Source organism: Serinus canaria, chromosome 1A, assembly GCF_022539315.1.
Source record: "Serinus canaria isolate serCan28SL12 chromosome 1A, serCan2020, whole genome shotgun sequence".
In the NCBI taxonomy this organism is placed as follows: Eukaryota; Metazoa; Chordata; class Aves; order Passeriformes; family Fringillidae; genus Serinus; species Serinus canaria.
The window spans coordinates 52,272,689-52,290,155 of NC_066314.1; the positions used below are offsets into that span (position 1 = coordinate 52,272,689).

At 42.2% G+C, this 17,467-nt stretch overlaps 1 protein-coding gene across 5 annotated transcripts in view; it reads right to left on the reverse strand.

The window, feature by feature from the left end:
- The window catches only part of RIC8B (RIC8 guanine nucleotide exchange factor B), a 34,598-nt gene extending 20,719 nt beyond the window's left edge, over positions 1-13,879 (reverse strand). The window contains exons 1-5 of one of the 5 annotated variants that reach the window (XM_050987281.1): positions 13,718-13,846; positions 13,119-13,267; positions 10,055-10,102; positions 5,989-6,101; positions 812-1,420 (exon numbers count right to left, since the gene is read on the reverse strand). In XM_050987281.1, the coding sequence (XP_050843238.1) occupies positions 812-1,420; positions 5,989-6,066 (687 nt within the window). In that variant the 5' untranslated portion in view covers positions 6,067-6,101; positions 10,055-10,102; positions 13,119-13,267; positions 13,718-13,846. Of the gene's footprint in view, positions 1-811; positions 1,421-5,988; positions 6,102-10,054; positions 10,103-13,118; positions 13,268-13,717 lie in introns of those variants that run through there. The other 4 variants (XM_030237973.2, XM_030237971.2, XM_030237974.2 and 1 more) reach the window with 4 other exon arrangements.
- Between the last annotated feature and the right edge of the window lie 3,588 nt (positions 13,880-17,467).

Genomic DNA, 17,467 nt, shown 5'->3' on the forward strand with positions numbered 1-17,467 from the left:
ACTAATGCAGAATTTTGATCAGCTTTATATGCTGCATATTTACCATGTCTAATGGAAAGTAAATAACACTGTTTTAGAGACTATGATGTGTACTAAAACGAAAGATTCCCTATATAATTCTCCTGCTTTAGCACAGACTCAGATTATTCAGAAAAGTTACCCTTGTAATTTCTGTTTATAAGTTTAAGGATGCAACATATAGGAAGCATATATATCTGAGGAAAAAAAAAGATATGACATAATAACAAAACAAACCAAGATAAACCTTATTCATAAGACATAACAATGAGAGTGTATTTTGTTCTTGTACTTGATCTCATCTAAAAAGACAATGTTGAAGTCCAAAGCTGGTGTTGGGAGGATGGGACAAAGATTTTAACAACAGTAGCACTCTTTCATCAGAGTTATTTGTTAAAAATAAGAATTGATGTACTTATCACGCAACAGAGAAAACCTAGAGAGTTCTCTCAGCTCCATCTATTGCCCTATTGCCATAGGCTCCAAAGATGCAGCCATCTGGTACACTTAGAATTTTTTCCTAGCCAGCTAATTAGTAGTGAACAACATTTATTTTCTTTTGGAAATCTAAGACTTTTATGAAATAATATTTTTTGCATTTTTGTATCCAAAAACATACAGTTTAAATTTGCATTAGGCAAGCCAAGCAGATCTCCCAATACACAGAAAATGTATGGATAAGATTTTCTGCCCAAGTTGTAGCAGAAACAACAACTGCCTGCTGTGTATCTACCTGCTGGTTCTTGCAGGCTAAACAAAATCGATTGAAAAAAGCACTTCAGCTAAGCCTTACCTTGCTGTGGACATTCCAACTGTCAAGTGTTACATTAAATAGAGCCTTTAGTGCCTCAATGGCACAATCTGTCTCTTGCAAAGAAAGAGGAAGCCTGTCACGATCTTCTGCTGCCTTATACTCTTCTGTCCATCTTACACTCAGAGAACTCTCCAAAGCCTGAGTCAAAACCTGCACCCCTTGTAGCTCCTGACGCAACTGTGCTCTAATATCTGTGTGCAGAAGCGACAAGAGGAAGAGGAGACGCAAATCAAAGCATTTAATGTCATCAACAAGCTGCCGGTCCTTACATTTCTGCAGAAGATTGCAGAGCATTGCTGCAAGATTCAGTTCCAAACTGAGCTTCTGTGCAACTGAACTATTAAAAATTATGTTACAGAGGCATTTTAAGGCTTCTACTATCACAGGAAATTCAGATACTCTCTCCAATGGATCTTCCACAGTGTCCAGCTTTGCTAGCTTCATAAGGATCTGCATGTTCCTCTTTGTGGTTACAGGCACTAAAACCTTCTTGTCCCGGGAGAGAATCCGGAGGGCCTCCAGGCAGGCAACTTGACATGAAGTTTTTGTGTCTTTTTCAAGGATGTTTAGAATTCCTTCGCACAGTTTCTAGGCAAACACAACAAAGAAAAGGGGAACAGTTTTAGTGTCAAAATATTGGTGGCAATAAGAAACTCATTTGCTAAGCTTCCATATAATTTCTGAGGTTTTATCTGACTTGAGAAACTAGGTATTCCATATTAGCACTTCAAAATACGTACTGTTACCAAAGGCCTCCAGAAAGCACCAAAAGCAGCTTTCCTCATGGACACAATCCAAATACATCAACATCTGCAGAAGCATTAAGCCAAAATGGCAGCTGCTACCCACCACTGCCAGTTACAGTATCAGGACTAAAAACTCCAGAAGAATAACAAAGCTAGAGAAAAGTGAAAGCAAAAATATGTCCAAGTACAACAGTCACACCTACAGCACCTGGAGAATTTTAAGTCAAGGTTGTTGTCAGAAGGCTGGGAGAAAAAGAAACCAAAATAACTGCCACTTAACACACAAGGATTAGTATTCCATGTTTGGTAGCAGCTTTAATTTATGTGGCCTCTTCAACCTAATTGACAGACTTCTCCCATTTTAAGTACGACTCTCAGAAATAACACCTTTGACACATAAACATAATGCAGTTTTCCTTGAAGGCAGACTGCAGCAGTTCTACCAAAGCAGCAAAGCTGCTGCTTTATCAATACAAATTGTTCATGATGTCAAAATAGTTCACAGATTCCTTATACCAACAGGACTGCAGGGGTAAATCATCACATAAATGCAGCATGGGAAAATACAACACTCCAATAATCTGCAGGTCAGAACTGTAACATCTGAATTACAGAAGCATTACCTTTTATAAGACAGAAATGGACAACCAATCAATCAAAGGGGAGAAAAGAGAGGCCATAAGAGATTTCTTGATGTGAGAGGACTGTGTGGGTTTTTATGCCTTACGCTCAACACTACTACTCATGGGTACTAGCATCAGAAGTATAGTAACAAAGAAATTCCCAATACAACAGAAACTGCACTGTACCTCCTAGGACACAGTTTCTCTATGCTCCTCTCCTCCCCAGCTTGGTGTCTTGACCATCAACATGAATAAGTTACTGAAGAAGCCAGAGCAGCCACTGAGTGGAAGAGCTCTAGTGCAGAAGTCTACTTAGGACCCAAAATTCATATTGTGATCTCAGGCAGTCTGTGTCAAAAAATCATTACAAAAAGCATAGGAATACTAGTAAAGTATAAAATGGTTCTTGGTGAATGGTCTCTGGAATTCCACTTTGACTATCAACACCACAATGAAAAGGTTAGGAGCAGAGAAGCCCATGACCCAGACACAAAGTTCAAAACAAAGGTTCCACTTGGAACATGTAAGCCAGTATTAATACTGTGATGACTTACACCTAAAGTCAAAATAAAATAATGAACAAAATCAAGAACAAACATTAAATCTAAAGCATACCTAGAACAGACACTCCAGAAGAATATGAGAGCAAACAACCCAGGACTTAAACTTGTTTTCTTTTAACTTAACAACAAAAATGTGTAAATGAAGTCAAACAGTAGAAACTCACAATATGACTTCTAGGAAGCTTGTCCTAAGGTTAAGACCATCCAAAAGCACCACCCAGACAACCAAGATCTTGACTGCATTTCCACAGCCCTGACTAGACAATCCAGTAAGAGCCTGAAAACAAGGAATGAGCCGCGCCTCTTATCACATATGCAACATGAGAAATCTTTTATCAGAATCTTTTATTAGAGACACGACAGCACTAAAAACCCCACATGTGACCACCTGTACAGGCAAATAGGTACTTACTGTGGCTGGAAAAAGACACTGAAGTACAGAGTTCTTCACCATTAACCTAGTGCTGCTCACACAGAACTGCACAAGTCCCTGATTTAAGCATGGTAGACCTGCACTAAATGTTTCTGAAGGTGGCAGCTTTGGAGTGTTTTTAAAAATGCCCAAAACAAAAAATGACCGGTCTAGATCCACAGTCAAATTACCTAGTCACAGCTCAACTTCTTACAAGAGTTCACTTTCCATTGCTGAGAGTTTTCCATACAATTACCTCTGCTTTGCAAGCTGAAGTGTGGAGTCTGTTTGGTTTTGAGGAATCACATAATCACAGAATAATGAGGTTGGAAGAGACCTCTAAGATCATCAAGTCCAACCTATGCCCTAACACCTCAACTAGACGATAGCACCAAGTGCCATGTCCAGTCTTTCTTTAAACACATCCAGGGATGGTGATTCTACCACCTCCCTGGGAAGAGCATCCCAGTACTTTATTATTCTTTTGGTGAAAAACTTTTCCTAATATCCAATCTATACCTTCCCTGACGTAGCTTGAGACTGTGTCCTCTTGTTCTGCCAATTGCTGTCTGGTGGAACAATCTCCCTTCAGGAAGTTGTAGAGAGCAACAAGGTCACCTCTAAGCCTCCTCTTCTCCAGGTTAAACAACCTCATTTCCTTCAAACATTCCTCATAGGGCTTGTGTTCCAAGCCCCTCACCAGCCTTGTTGCCTCCTCTGGACGTGCTCAAATGTCTCAACCTCCTTCCTAAGCTGAGGGGCCCAGAACTGGACACGGTACTCAAGATGCGGTCTCACCAGTGCCAAGTACAGGGGAAGGATGACCTTCCTGCTCCTGCTGGCCACACAATTCCTAATACAGGCCAGGATGCCATTGCCCTTTGGCCACCAAGGCACACTGCTGGCTCATATTCAACCGGCTGTCAACCAGCACCCCCAGGTCCCTTTCCATCTGAGCACTGTCCAGCCACACTGCTCCCAGCTTGTAACATTGTAGGGGATTTTTGTGGCCAAAATGTAGAACCCGGCACTTAGACTTATTAAACTTCATCCTGTTGGACTCTGCCCATCCATCCAACCAATCTAAGTCTCTCTGCAGAGCCCTCCTTCCTTCCAATAGATCAAAACAAGCCCCCAGCTTAGTGTCATCTGTAAATTTGCTAATGAGAGACACAATGCCCTCATCCATGTTATCTATAAAAATATCAAATAGAACTGGCCCCAGCACAGACCTCTGAGGGACACCACCGGTGACTGGCCGCCGGCTGGATGCAGCACCATTCACCATCACTCTCTGGGCCCAGCCATCCAGCCAGTTCCTAATCCAGCAAAGAGTGCTCCTGTCCAAGCTATGGGATGCCAGCTTTTTCAGGAGTATGCTGTGGGAGACAATGTCAAAGGCCTAGCTGAAGTCTAAATAGACTGAACAGACAGTTCACAGAATTTCAGAAAAATGCTAGTTTATACTGTATTTAAGCACTTTTCAACCAGACTTAGCAGTTATTGTCTTCCTTGTTGGTAACAGCTGCTACAAGGTGGTCTGTAACAATTTATCCAAATTATGAACACTTATCTGTCAAATTCTGACTTTAGGTTTCACCCACCTGCGGTTATGAAAGTGTCACTGGAAAATGTCAAAACCACTGCAGGAGGGGTGCCAAAGGGCATCAACCTCCTGGTGAACTTGCTGTGAGAGGTGGAAGTCTAACCTTCCCTCCCTACAGTAAATGACATGCAATTTAATTAAAAACATATAAAATCATCTCTTGGCTTCAAATCATAGTGAAATGCAGCACCAGAAGAGTCTTAACTCTGAGTAGTTGTACTAAAGATAGATATTAAATATAACTTTTTTTTTTTTTAGAGACTTAGCAACCTGATTACAACTTAACTGCTAAAGTTCTCTGGAGTTAAGACCCAGTAAGACATCAAGAGTGATTTTAGAGGAAGCAGCAATCACTTAGGGTATCTGTGACAGTGAACCACTATTGGCTGATCCCAAGAGCCATCAGCAGCTTAGGAAAAGCTAGAGTATCTGATTATAATTGCAGAGCTATCCATGGAAAGATTCACCCTATTAGGAAATTGCCTCGGAGACAATTAAAACCAAATGTCATTAGCACATTTTCTGTTTTAGCCTTGATGGCACAAGGGAAATGATGCACAGAGAGACGAGAAACAGGAAGAGATGTGACCACAACAACATTATTATGCTTTTCATTTTCTTTAGGTGGTGCTCTTTCTACCACCCTGTAGGCCATTAGCATGGCAAAAACTAAGGGGCACAGATTTCATTTATGTGGTTGGAAATGAAAGCAAGTGAAAATTCAGACAGGAAGGTACTTCCCCCTTTACAACACATATGATGATTGTTCCAGTTTCAGGGCCTTTGTTTGCTGCCCTTTAGGTTGCTGCAAGATTTTAAAATTTCTTTGTTTGGTGTTCTATCCTGTCAACATCGAGATAACATTTTGACTTTCATCAATCATGTTACAGCAAGCAATGTTTTTCATATACTTTTTCTAAGACTCAAGGCAGTTTCTAGTTTTAATGTTTTTTATTGTAAAATCCATTCATTTCGCTGAAATTCAAGATTTCTCAGCTTCTGTGCTAGTATTAACACAGAAAAATGCACACCATTCCTTTTGTCTAGGCTGTAGTATTAAATCTTGTATCAAAACAGGAAGGCCAGAAAAATCCATTTGTCATCTTGTTTTGACAAATAAACTATTAACCTATTTTGGTCCTTTATCCTGACAGCGTAAAGTTTTGATGCTAAGAAGCAATACAGCCCAGTAGAAAAAGACCTCACCTGAGACACAAGAGATCTCTGTTTTCTCCCTTGCTCAGCCACAGACCTGCTGTGTGACTCTGGGCCGAATGCTTCCATTATCTTCCACTATCTTTGTTCACAGGTTGATTAGGCTGGGGTGAGGGGAGGAGATGGAAAGGAGAGCATAACTCTTCAGATTCTGTGTTTAAATGTCTATTAGGTTTCAGAGCTAAGCATGCTGGCAGTCAGAAAGCAAGCCCAAGAATATTTGAAATGTTAGTTACAACTTTCATTTCTCTGAAAGTCAAGACAACATTTATACGACAAGTATCATCAACTGTGCTGAGTAACAGGACAATTAGATAACCTCCCCTGAGAGGACTGTGCCAAATTTTTGCCTAGTCTTTGTGGACAGATGTGCATGGGAAGGTGTATACTTGCATTCCTTGAGGATTCAGCCTGCTTTATTTTGAGCACTTCATTGTTGAGCCCACACTGACAGCAGGAAGTTAGCTGCTTGGCAGGAGCCTGCTAGCTCTGACATGGCACAGCTCCAAGCTGAAGGTTTGAACACATGAGAGCAGAACAGTTTTGCAAGTGAGGTGAGGAACACACTGAGCAACCCCTGTTGTCAGAACTGGTGGATTGAACACTTGCTTCAGAGTCACAGAAAGGTTAAATCCTGTGTAGCTGCACTCACAGTAGCCCCTCATTGGACAGGGAGAGGGAGAACCCTTTTATCTTCTGTAATCCCATAGTGAAAGAACGATGTTAAAAGGAGAGATGGGTTTCAGGAACCTTAAGAGGTTTCAGTAAAAGCTGAAAAATGCTGGATGGGAATGGGCAGGACTAGAGGGAATTAGAACAAATGCTCAGTATTAATGCAATATACTTAGTACTTTTTTTCCTCTTACAGATTGGTACTCCCTTAAAGGGGTCTTGGAGAAGTCAGAACAGTAACAGCAGTGACTAAGATACCACACAGTGTGCCCACAGGAGAACCTGAGCTTAATATTGTTACAGGACACTCACTAATAGACTATAAAAGCTTACTGAAGCATTACAGCATCAACAGCACTAACTTAAGAATGAGGTTCTCTAAGATTTAGAGTGTGACGGCATCTTGCTCCATCAACATACTTCACTCCTTAAAATATGGTACTGTACAGAGACTTTGAGAATCACCCCTCACGATGAATTTAGCTGGTAGAGAAAGTCCTGCATACATTTGATATGATTTACCACCAGCTATTTCAACACCTTGGAAACACTCAGCAATGCAAGACTGTTTCGGGCATCTTCCCACTGAATTTCAGATCTATCATGTTCAAACTGAACCTAGACAATAACTCAAGAACACTGGTCTCAAATTCTCAAGATTTCCATTAAGAGAACCAACACAGTAAGCTGAACCTAATACAGCAGAAACCTGATGCTGCAAGTACTACAAGAGGTGAAGCAGACAGAAAGGTATGGAGCTAAAGAGGAAATAGTTCAGTCATGTCAAGTAAGAATATGGCTTGTAAGTCATATTCTTACATTGGGCTACTGTTTCCCTTTTTTCCCCCTTCCTCTTGCAAACTCAGTGCCTTCATCCAAATTAAAAAGCCCTACTTGCCATCTTGGACAGATTTACTTCATCTGTTATATCACAGCAAATGGTGCTGTGGGAACTTCCAGCTGTGGAATACTATGATCAACCAGGCAATCAGTGCTGAGAGACATTTCCAGGGCACAAACAGTACTGTAATTTTCTTACTATCTGAAGTCTGTAAACAGCACAAATGTGTTGCTACTTCAGAAGCAGCATTTGGCCCCAACAAAGTATAAATAATGGAGAGCAAAGCTATTAAATACAGATTAAGTGGTCCAAAAAACCATTTCTTTATTGTATTAGCATGGGAGCTTGAGCTGAAGCACCTGCTCTGCCAGAGAGAGCGAGACACTATACCTGACAACTCTTTCCAAGGTGACTGGTCAAGTTAATAGATACCACTTTTCTGGAGTGGACTCCAGAACAGACCAACAGTTTGTCTCAACCATGGCATGGTGCTGTGAAGTGTTGCAGTTCTAGACACTCAACTTTTCCCAGCAGAACTGTCAAAAACTTCTTGACTGCTTGAGACAAATATTGTAGATTTTTAAGTGCTCATTAAACTCTTCAAAAACAACACCACTGCCTTTATTTCAGTTGCTATTCCAAAACACATTTACTTCTGGTTGGCAATTTCTATACTGTTTACATACAGAAACTGAAAACAGGCTTCCATAAATTCTTTTTTTTTTTTTAGTATATAACAAGTTCAGAAGGATTGATACTGACTTGATGTGCCTGGTATCTGAGTGGATCTTACAGTACAACATAGATTGCCATCTGATTTATATCCAGAACACTCATGACAGATAAGCCAAGGCAGACACATACATCATGAAACAACCAGGAGAAATACAAGGACAGCTCACATTACAATCTTGTGGTTTTATCACCCTGTGATGTATTACAGTTCTGTGGCTATGTTCAGACAGACAAACTTGACAGCATTACCTCTCTTCCTGTCTTCTAGAGAACACAACCTACTTTCTCCTCGAATTCAGTATCACAAACTCACTGCTGATTTAGTTAGGTTATAGCCTAAAAGCATGCTTTGATAGTCATATATCACTGCAGAACAATTTACTCAGTCCGATTAACCAGCTTCTAGTCAAGCCATAGTTTTGGCCTTTCTATCTTTTGTATTTTCAGCATGTCACTGGTGTGTATGGGTTGCTTAAAAAAATAAAAATCCTTATACTGTGTAACTTACATTCACCTCTCCAAACTCATTGTCTTTATTTGGCTTTTGCCAATTTCGCCTCTGCTCTCTTGTCCTTTTCTGTGTTCTGCAGCTGGCAATCCATTTTTCAGAGCAGAGATTCACTCAAGCACAGTGTAAAAAGGGATGGGAGGGATGGTGAGGGAACAGAGGTAAGCACCACGTCCAGATCCCAGCTGAGTTCTTCTTCAGATCAGAAGAGACACACACAGTCCATCACCACATCACTGAGTGTCAGCTTCCAGTAAAGCCATAGATAAAGCAAAGCTAAGAGGTCTTAGAGTCCTCTGTGTAACAAGGAATTGCAACTGAAGATTGCAGTACAAACAACTGATGGGTTTGCCAATGCAAAAGACTGACAGTCTTATCATCCCATCCATTTCTACCAGAAAAAAAAAAAAACACCTTAAAATATTTAGATTTAGCATAAGATCATGGAATTAAACAATGTGTGCCCAATTTCAGACAAGCTATCCTTGTAGGAACCTTGCAATTCTGATTTCAAGCTTTGAGTTTATTCCAGAAATAGCACAATGATACAGCCTCATTCACTAATGAACGTTTTCTGAATAAACATGCAAATCAGCCTCAAAGCTAATTACACAATAGAAAGGAAGGGCCTTGTTATTACATCTAACATCCTAAAAATAACAGGAAAAAATAAAAAATTCCATGTCCAAGCTTTAAATGCAAGGCTGTGAATGGATCCCAAGGGATGTGCTAAGCCCTATCACACCTGGACAGCTCAATTCACATTTCCCAGCTTTGACACCTGACATGCATGTACCACATCTCACTGATACTGCACTTTTGGAATAACAGGCTTCTGCAACCTTGTCTTCCTTACAGCTTAATAGCTTTCTTCTCTACTTATCCCTTCATCTTAATCCCTAGTGTTCTTTAAGCATCTCACGTAGACAAGAACTACATCTGTTACTTGCTGAGAAGAGAGAAAATTGAAAAATCTATGGCAAAATTTTACCTCAGTAGATATAGAAGAGTATCTTTACATTTATTCCTCCACATCATCTCAAATCTGTACCTAGCAGAATAATTTCTAGGCTTTTCTGTAACTACTTTCATTCAACACTGGGGGCTTTGCTAGGGGCATTTCTCTTTCAGAGAAAAAAATGTGTAGTTGTCATGTTTATTGGACTGAAGAAGCAACAATTAAAATATAACTTCATACTCACTGCTTGCACCCTTTTACAATGGCAGCTAAGTTGAGAGACTGCCTTTACTCTTTTAACTTCTACATTGAGGTATGCAGCATAACAGCCTATTTTACTCACCTTTCTTTTGTCTTCATCTGCAGGGTCAAACCTGAAAGTGGCCCGATTCTGTAAGCAAAGACAAGATTTTGTGTTTGTTACATGCACAGCAGCTGCTGAGGATGTAATACCTGCAAAACTGTTCAAAACTCCAGGGGTCTGGTTAAACCCAGCCTCAAGATAATGAGGCTACAACCATGCCCTCCTCTTCCTATCCTCCGCAACAGAAAAAGCTTCAGTAAGTGACTCCAGCAAAAAGTTTCACAATTACTGCTGGTGCAGAGCAAGCTTTTAGCTGTAGGATGTGAGTCAACCACCTCACACATGGCACTTAACAGGGTAAAAAATGAGAGAGATTGCCTTGTGTTTTACACATACCTCATTACCAAGATTCTTCCCAAGCAGATCTAGGTTACAAGCTTTTGACTGCTCTGACTGTTCCAAACCAGAACCCCCATGGCATCATCTTGCCCAGAAGACAAGTACTATAAATCAAAGTACTATCAATCCTTGCTACAAAAGCTATGAGTTTTCGTGTTCTGGCAGCTTCCAAAACACCTTTAACAAGGTATTTGTTTCTCTGGTACAGTTAAGCAAAAGATAGACATGGTCTAACTACAAGTCTTTATTTTTTATTAAACACTTCAAATAGCAGTCGGGCCTAGTTCCACCCTGAAGTCAGGCCTGTTAGCACCCTGAAGAACGCTTTTAGTGAAATATTACTCATCAGACAAAGAAAACAGTATTAATACCAGACAGTTCTCTTAACATTTTAAATCTTCCAATCTAAATGATCAAGCATGATTAATAGCTTCCAAAAAAATAAAAATATCAATTTCTACATCTAACATGCAACTTGCTACATCATGCAAGTGACTGGAAAACAAAAGTAACTTTCCATAGCACTTTCTTGGGCCTTCTTACCTTCCTTGACCCAAGCTCACAATTTCACATAAAGGCCTTGGACATCTACCCAACCACCAGAGGTTACCAACATCAATTAGAGCCTTGAGGATGTTAGGAAAATCATTACCCTCCTCTCTCAACAACAGGCAAATAATCCTCTTCCTCTCTCTTACAACTAGACCACAGAAGTTCAGCAACACACCAATCAAAAACAGGTGAGCATTGAATGATGAGCAATTAACCAAGAGAATGCAACCTTTATGTTTGCACATGAACATTTTAGCAAGTTTACAAAAAAAAAAACAATGTAGTGAGAACAAGCCTAAGCAGTAAAGCAAGAGAGATTTGGAATAATCGCTGCAAACTGGACAGCACAGAGAAGCACCAATAGACCTATTAATTTCTCTCATTATGGTTATTCTATAGGCACTTGCACTTTGGAACTACACTTGATCCATCCTTTCTTTTCAATTAAAGCATATTTAATTCGGTATTTGGAAACAAACGAAGGAAACCTAAACCTCTGGAACCTGGAGTACTCTGCCCAGTCTTTGCTGGCCCATAGACAAAGTGTCAGTAACAAAGTGTACAAAAAAGAGGCGGAGGAAAGATGATTAAAAAGTTTGAACAAGAAATGCAGTTGTGGTTTTGTCTACAAGGGTTTCAGGATGAGGGAAGAGACGAGAAAGTTGACTCTATGTTTCAGAAGGCTTGATTTATTATTATATTATAGATATTATATTAAAACTATACTAAAAGAACAGAAGAAAGGATTTCACTAGAAGGCTAAGCTAAGAATAGAAAAGGAATGAATAACAAAGGTCTTCTCTCAGACTGAGACCGGCCGGACAGGTGAACTGTGATTGGCCCGTAATTAGAAACAACTTAATGAGGCCAATCACAGATTCCCCCTGTTGCATTCCACAGCAGCAGATAAGAATTGTTTACAATTTGTTCCTGAAGCCTCTCAGTTTCTCAAAAGAGGAAAAATCCTAAAAAAAGGATTTTTCATAAAACATGTCAGTGACAGCAGTAAGTGTAATGTAATACTGAGACACCATTAAAGCTTCTCACCCACTCCAAAAAAGTATTTAGCTACACACTTAACTCCAAGACTTCATGCAAATATTTGAAATGTCAGAACACAAGGTGCACAAGCTCTCACTCTGTCCTTGTGGATTCAATTCAAGCCTAAATAATTCATCTGGGAAAGCTGCTGAGAAGACATAAAATCCAGTACAGCAAAATTAAGATATTATGCTTGTGAGTGCTTTTTGACAGAACATTTAAGACAGGGTCATTTTGAAGAGTAAAGACAAAGACAAAAGGCTCCTTCAATCAGAATCCTTCCTCTGTACCTCAGAGGTCAGCAAGTTAAAACAGATGTGTCCATCAACTCCTGATCTACCAATCCTTCAGATAGAGTGCCCTGCAGCTGCATCAATTTCTACCTTTGAATCTCACCCGCACAATGGCAGCTTATGTCAAGACTCAAGGTTCTTCTATACGCCCAAGTTTGAGTGAAGAAATCAGTTATTGCCATTGTTAGGTGTAAAACCTGTTGCACTTGAGAGAGCAAATTTCAAGACACCTCTTAGAGGCTGAATACCCATATTACATCCACATTCATTTGGCTTCTCCCCTAATCACAAAGCAATTTAATGAAACTTTAACTAAAGATCTGAATGTTTGTTCCTGTAACAGATTCCTAATTTCAGTCAATAATTAGTTCAACATGACTGTATTTAAGTTACAGCCAAAGCCAAACTCTGAGTCAGTATCAGCTTTAGAGACTTGTGTACCAGTCACACAAGCACCTATACAAAGAGCAGACACCTTATGGGTTGAGACATAATCTTTCAGAAAGGACTGTGCTGCTCTACCACAATCTAAGTGTAAAAATGCCCCGGGGCGGGGGGGGTGTGGGGGGGGGGAATAAAAATATTAACCCAAAATGTATTTTCACTCTAATTTTCACGTCCCGACATCCGCAGGAAACACCTTCACCTCTTGGCTGAACATACCCACATCAGACTACAAAAGCAGCAGACCCTTACTACTACTTTGTACCCGCCAGCATTAAAAGCTCAACCTGATGTAAGCTGTCTTCCCCTTCCGCTTTGCTTGGCCAGAAACATTGAAAAATGAAGCGGGGTCTGTCAGCCCATTTCATACACACCCTCTGCCCCTGCACACTGACACGGTCTCTATCCAGGCGATGGAAAGCCCTCTCCGTTCCCGGTGACAGAGGGCTGCCCACAAAGGGCAGCACCTCAGGCAGGTGGGCAGGTACCAGGAGACCTCAGTGTTCTTCTGTCCAGCCCCAGCCTAGCGGTATACGTAGGTTAAAAGACTTGTGACGCAAATGAACGCTACCGAACAACTCCTTTTACAGCCCATCACCGATAACCCACACTACCCACTGGGGCGCGCAGAACGCAAGACCGAATGTGCCGGGACCCGAGCCACCCACTGGGTTTTGTGTTCCCTTGGAAGTCTGCTTTTCTCCAGCTGCTGCCCCGGCTCTCCGCCCCGGCAGTGCTGCGGTGCCCAGCACGGCCTGCGGGCGGGGAGCGCACGGGAAGGGCGGGAGGCTGCGCCGGGCAGGGGCCGTGAGGGGCAGGGGGCATGGCGGTAGAGCGGTGAGCGCTGGGGACCCGCAGCAGAGCCCAGCCCGGGGGGGGGTCCAGGACGCTGCTGCCGGGGCGGCCGATGGCGGGCGGGGCGGCGACAGCGCCGGCAGACAGGCGCAGAGGGGAGGGGGATGGGACCCGTTACCTCCTCGTTGTACCACGCCAGGACGCGCTCCACCGCCTCGGCGCCGCCGCCGCGCCCCTCCACGGCCTCCAGCACCGCGCCCAGCTCCGGGCCCGGCTCGGCGCCCCGCTCCATACCCGACCGTCCCGTCCCGCCCGGCACCGCCGGCAGCGGCCGCACCCCGCCCGCGCGCCGCAACCCGCGCCCCCTGACGCTCCCGACGCTCCCCGCGGAAGCGTCCCGAACTGGCAGGCAGCGTCCGCGCGCCATTGGCTGGAGGGGCAGGCGGCGCGCACTCCCGAGCCCTCCTATTGGCTGCCATCCCGTCTGCCGGCTATTGCGGAGAGAGGACTCTATCTCCCAGCATGCCCAAAGGCGCGGCGGCCGGCGGGGTGTGCCGTGCTTGGTTGCCGCGGGGCACGATGGGTGCTGCAGTCCGTGCCCACTGCGGCGGGGACTCCCACTGGGAAGAGCGGCAGTGACGCGCTTTCGGGACGGTCGGCGGCACCTGGCAGTGCCCAGCGCTTACCTCCTTCCTTAGGCTTGGCCGATTGTGTGCTCTCTGCGGCCTGCTCTGTGCACACCTTGTCAGTCCCAAGGCGAAGGGCTGCCACAACCAGGGCTGGCCGCTTTTTCTTAAGCTTTTACACGTAAGCTTTTGAGCTCCCATTGCGGGCGAAGTCTGTGAGTGTTCCCTAAAGCGGGACTTCGCCACAGCGTCTGACGGCAAAACCAGTCTCAAGTCTAACCCACCAGAGCAGTGGTGGTACACAAAAATTTTGCGTTTCGTTCAGGAGGTGGCAGGAGGGGAAGGTGCATCGGCAGATCCAGGCAAAGGTGATCCGTGTCTCTATAAAGGTTTTGCAAGACCGGAGTGTTTAAACCACTCCGAGTACATGCACAATATTTCCATACTCAAGGTGCCCTGTAATTGAAATTCATTGTCCAGATAGCAGCAAATGATATATTGAAGTTAACAAAACCCACCCCTCCCCAAACATGTTCATACGGAGCTGTGGCCGGTCTGTCCTCAAAATCTTTATTCCTTCAATTCAGGAATCCGTGAGAAAGAGAAACTTTTAATCTCACAAATGACTGGTTCCATAGCAGAGAACGCCACGGAGGTTGCACCTGCAGATGAACAGGGCCCCGAGGTGGTCAGAAGTAACAGTGCTTGTCTGCAGTGTTTAAGATGCAGACCCAAACGAGAACCTGAATTTTCTCCTTAGGGGTTTCTTGCCACAAGAACTGAGATATTAATCCAGAACAGCACAGTCACTGGACTGCAAGGAGTAACATAATCCAGTCATCCAGTGTGCAGTTGGATCCATCTGTAAACTAACGGAGCTTTGGAGAGAAACCCAATGAAAAGAGTCTTTTGCTCTTAGATTTACAGCTCTATAAAAAAGTATAAGCCTGCTTAGATTTACTTCACAGCACAGCAAAACACTCATTTTACTTGTGCATAGCCTTTTTTTTTTTTTAAACTTGAAAAATAAAGATTAGGAAACTGTTACTGCCCTTTAAAGGCACATTGTTATTCATTATCAGCATGTTTTAGGTTCCACTTTATGTAGCATATGAAGGATTAGGATTTCAGTGAAAGAGAAGGACAGAATAAATTGCATCCTCTACTAAAGAATTGCTAGACCTTTTCAGATGGGTGCATAACACAAGTCCTTCCCATGTTAGTCAGCTTTATCTAAACCTTCCAAAGCAATGTCTGCCCCTGAATTTCATGGGTTTCAGGGTCAGTCACAACAGAATTGTGGGGCTGGGGAGGTCAGAGGCCATTTTTGTCAAAGGGTAGTGACCTTAGCAGCAAGAGGTAGCCTGACAAAAACAGAATCCATGCTACTGAATGGAGTTCTCACTGCTCTTCCCCCGCCGAGTCTTTTTTCTACCTGGTAATGAAAAATCTTGAAGAATTGTAGTGGATTTTTTTAGGCATACATACATATATACATTTGTATGTGTGTGTGTGTGTGTGTGTGTGTGTAGATTTTTTAAAAAATATTAAATGTGTTATTTCAGTTATACTGTAATGTATTAGTTTCTAGTGTACTGTATATATTATATATCTATGATTTATTATATGTTAAGCCTGTGAAAAAGATCACATCTTTATAAAAATGTGTATTTGTTGCTAGGAAAAAGAGAATGTAAGCAAGAAATTTTTAAAAAAGGGAAAAAGAAAAGAAAAAAATAGAAAAAAGAAAGGAAAGATAGGAGAGAAAGAAGAAAATAGGAAAAAATAACAGAAGAGAAACTGCAATTGAGACTGAATATTTCAGAATGTGGTATAAAAGTTTCATCAGCAATGTTTGCATAGTCACATATTTACTTCACATGCACATAAATGCATGGCTAGGCAAGAAAACCCAACTTTTACTTTCCATGCTCAAGGGAAATAATTAAATAACAACCTGCAGACTCTGACTCAGGAGGTTTGACAGTTTGTACTGGGCTGATTTAAGACATTCTTGCCCCTCACCAGACATTCTGCCTAGAGGTTATGGTGCTCTCCCAAGCTGCTGCACTCTGCAGCCTGGTGCACAGCCTGCCATGGTTTGTGCTGCTGTGGTGGGGTCTGAGCTGCAGTGGCCCAGGATGAGTTCTGCTTTACTTCGCAGCTCTTCTCATGTAGGAGGTGGCCTCTGTTACACCATTCAATACACTGCCCCCTGTGAATGTCTGCTTTAAATTTCAAAGACCTCATCAGGAAACAGTTCAATGGTAGTCAGAAGTGCGCACTCCTGAGGCATCAACATAAGTTTCTAAATTAATTTTTAAAAAAAGAAAAAAAAGAAAGACTGTGGAGGCTTTTTCGTAAAAGACTTTCCAAGCCCTGTTTGACTGATAATGTTCTTGCCTCTTTTTTATGAGCAGATTTGTGGTGCTGCTGTTGGTCAGAATTTCCTCTCCCAAGATGCCCAGGACGTTGCAGTTTTCCATTCAGAAATGTTTTATTATTTCTGGGTCTCATAGTGTGTCCAATATCCCTCCTCCTTCCTGAACAGTCTGCCTGAGCTCTTGAAATCAGGGTAACAGAGTTGTCCCCAAAGGTGTTGAAGGATATGGAATATTTGTATGCTAAAATAGTCTCATTTTGTCCTCTTTTATCAGTCAATAGGGATTAGGCTTCTTTGGTTTAAAAATTTACTATAAAAAAGAGCAGAAGTGCTTCAGGCTTCCCTTGAGTGGTGCTCACCACCATCCTGATCCTTCCAAAGATCCAGGCTTGAGCTACTGGTTAGTTCTACCCACAGATATCTCACCAAGGTATCTGGTCTTTGGAGGGACCTTGGCAGGTCATGATCACCAGTCCATCAGGCAAGTGGAGGTGCATCACCCATTTGCCACAAATTGTACCTGTTGTCCAGTCCTTCCTTGGATAAAAGCATGATGATGTCTAACATTTTTTGAAGGTCTTCAGCTTGTAGAAATTTTTGTATTTAAGTAAATTTATCTGGCATCTATTTACTTTCAAGAACTTTTTTTGGGTGTGAAAATCCCTCATATATTTTGCACAACTGTACAAATAACACTTATGTCCATTTTAGACATAAACATGGTTATTGTCACACTGAGTGCTATCAAAGATTTTATTTACAAAACAACTACTAAAATGCCTGTTGTCATATTTCCATTTATTTATTTCTTACCCATAGGGTAATAGGTCCACCATAATTGCTTGGTGCATTTTATAATACAGAAGAAAAAGCTATGTTAATAAAAACTAACAAAAACTCACAAATAGCTACAAATCTG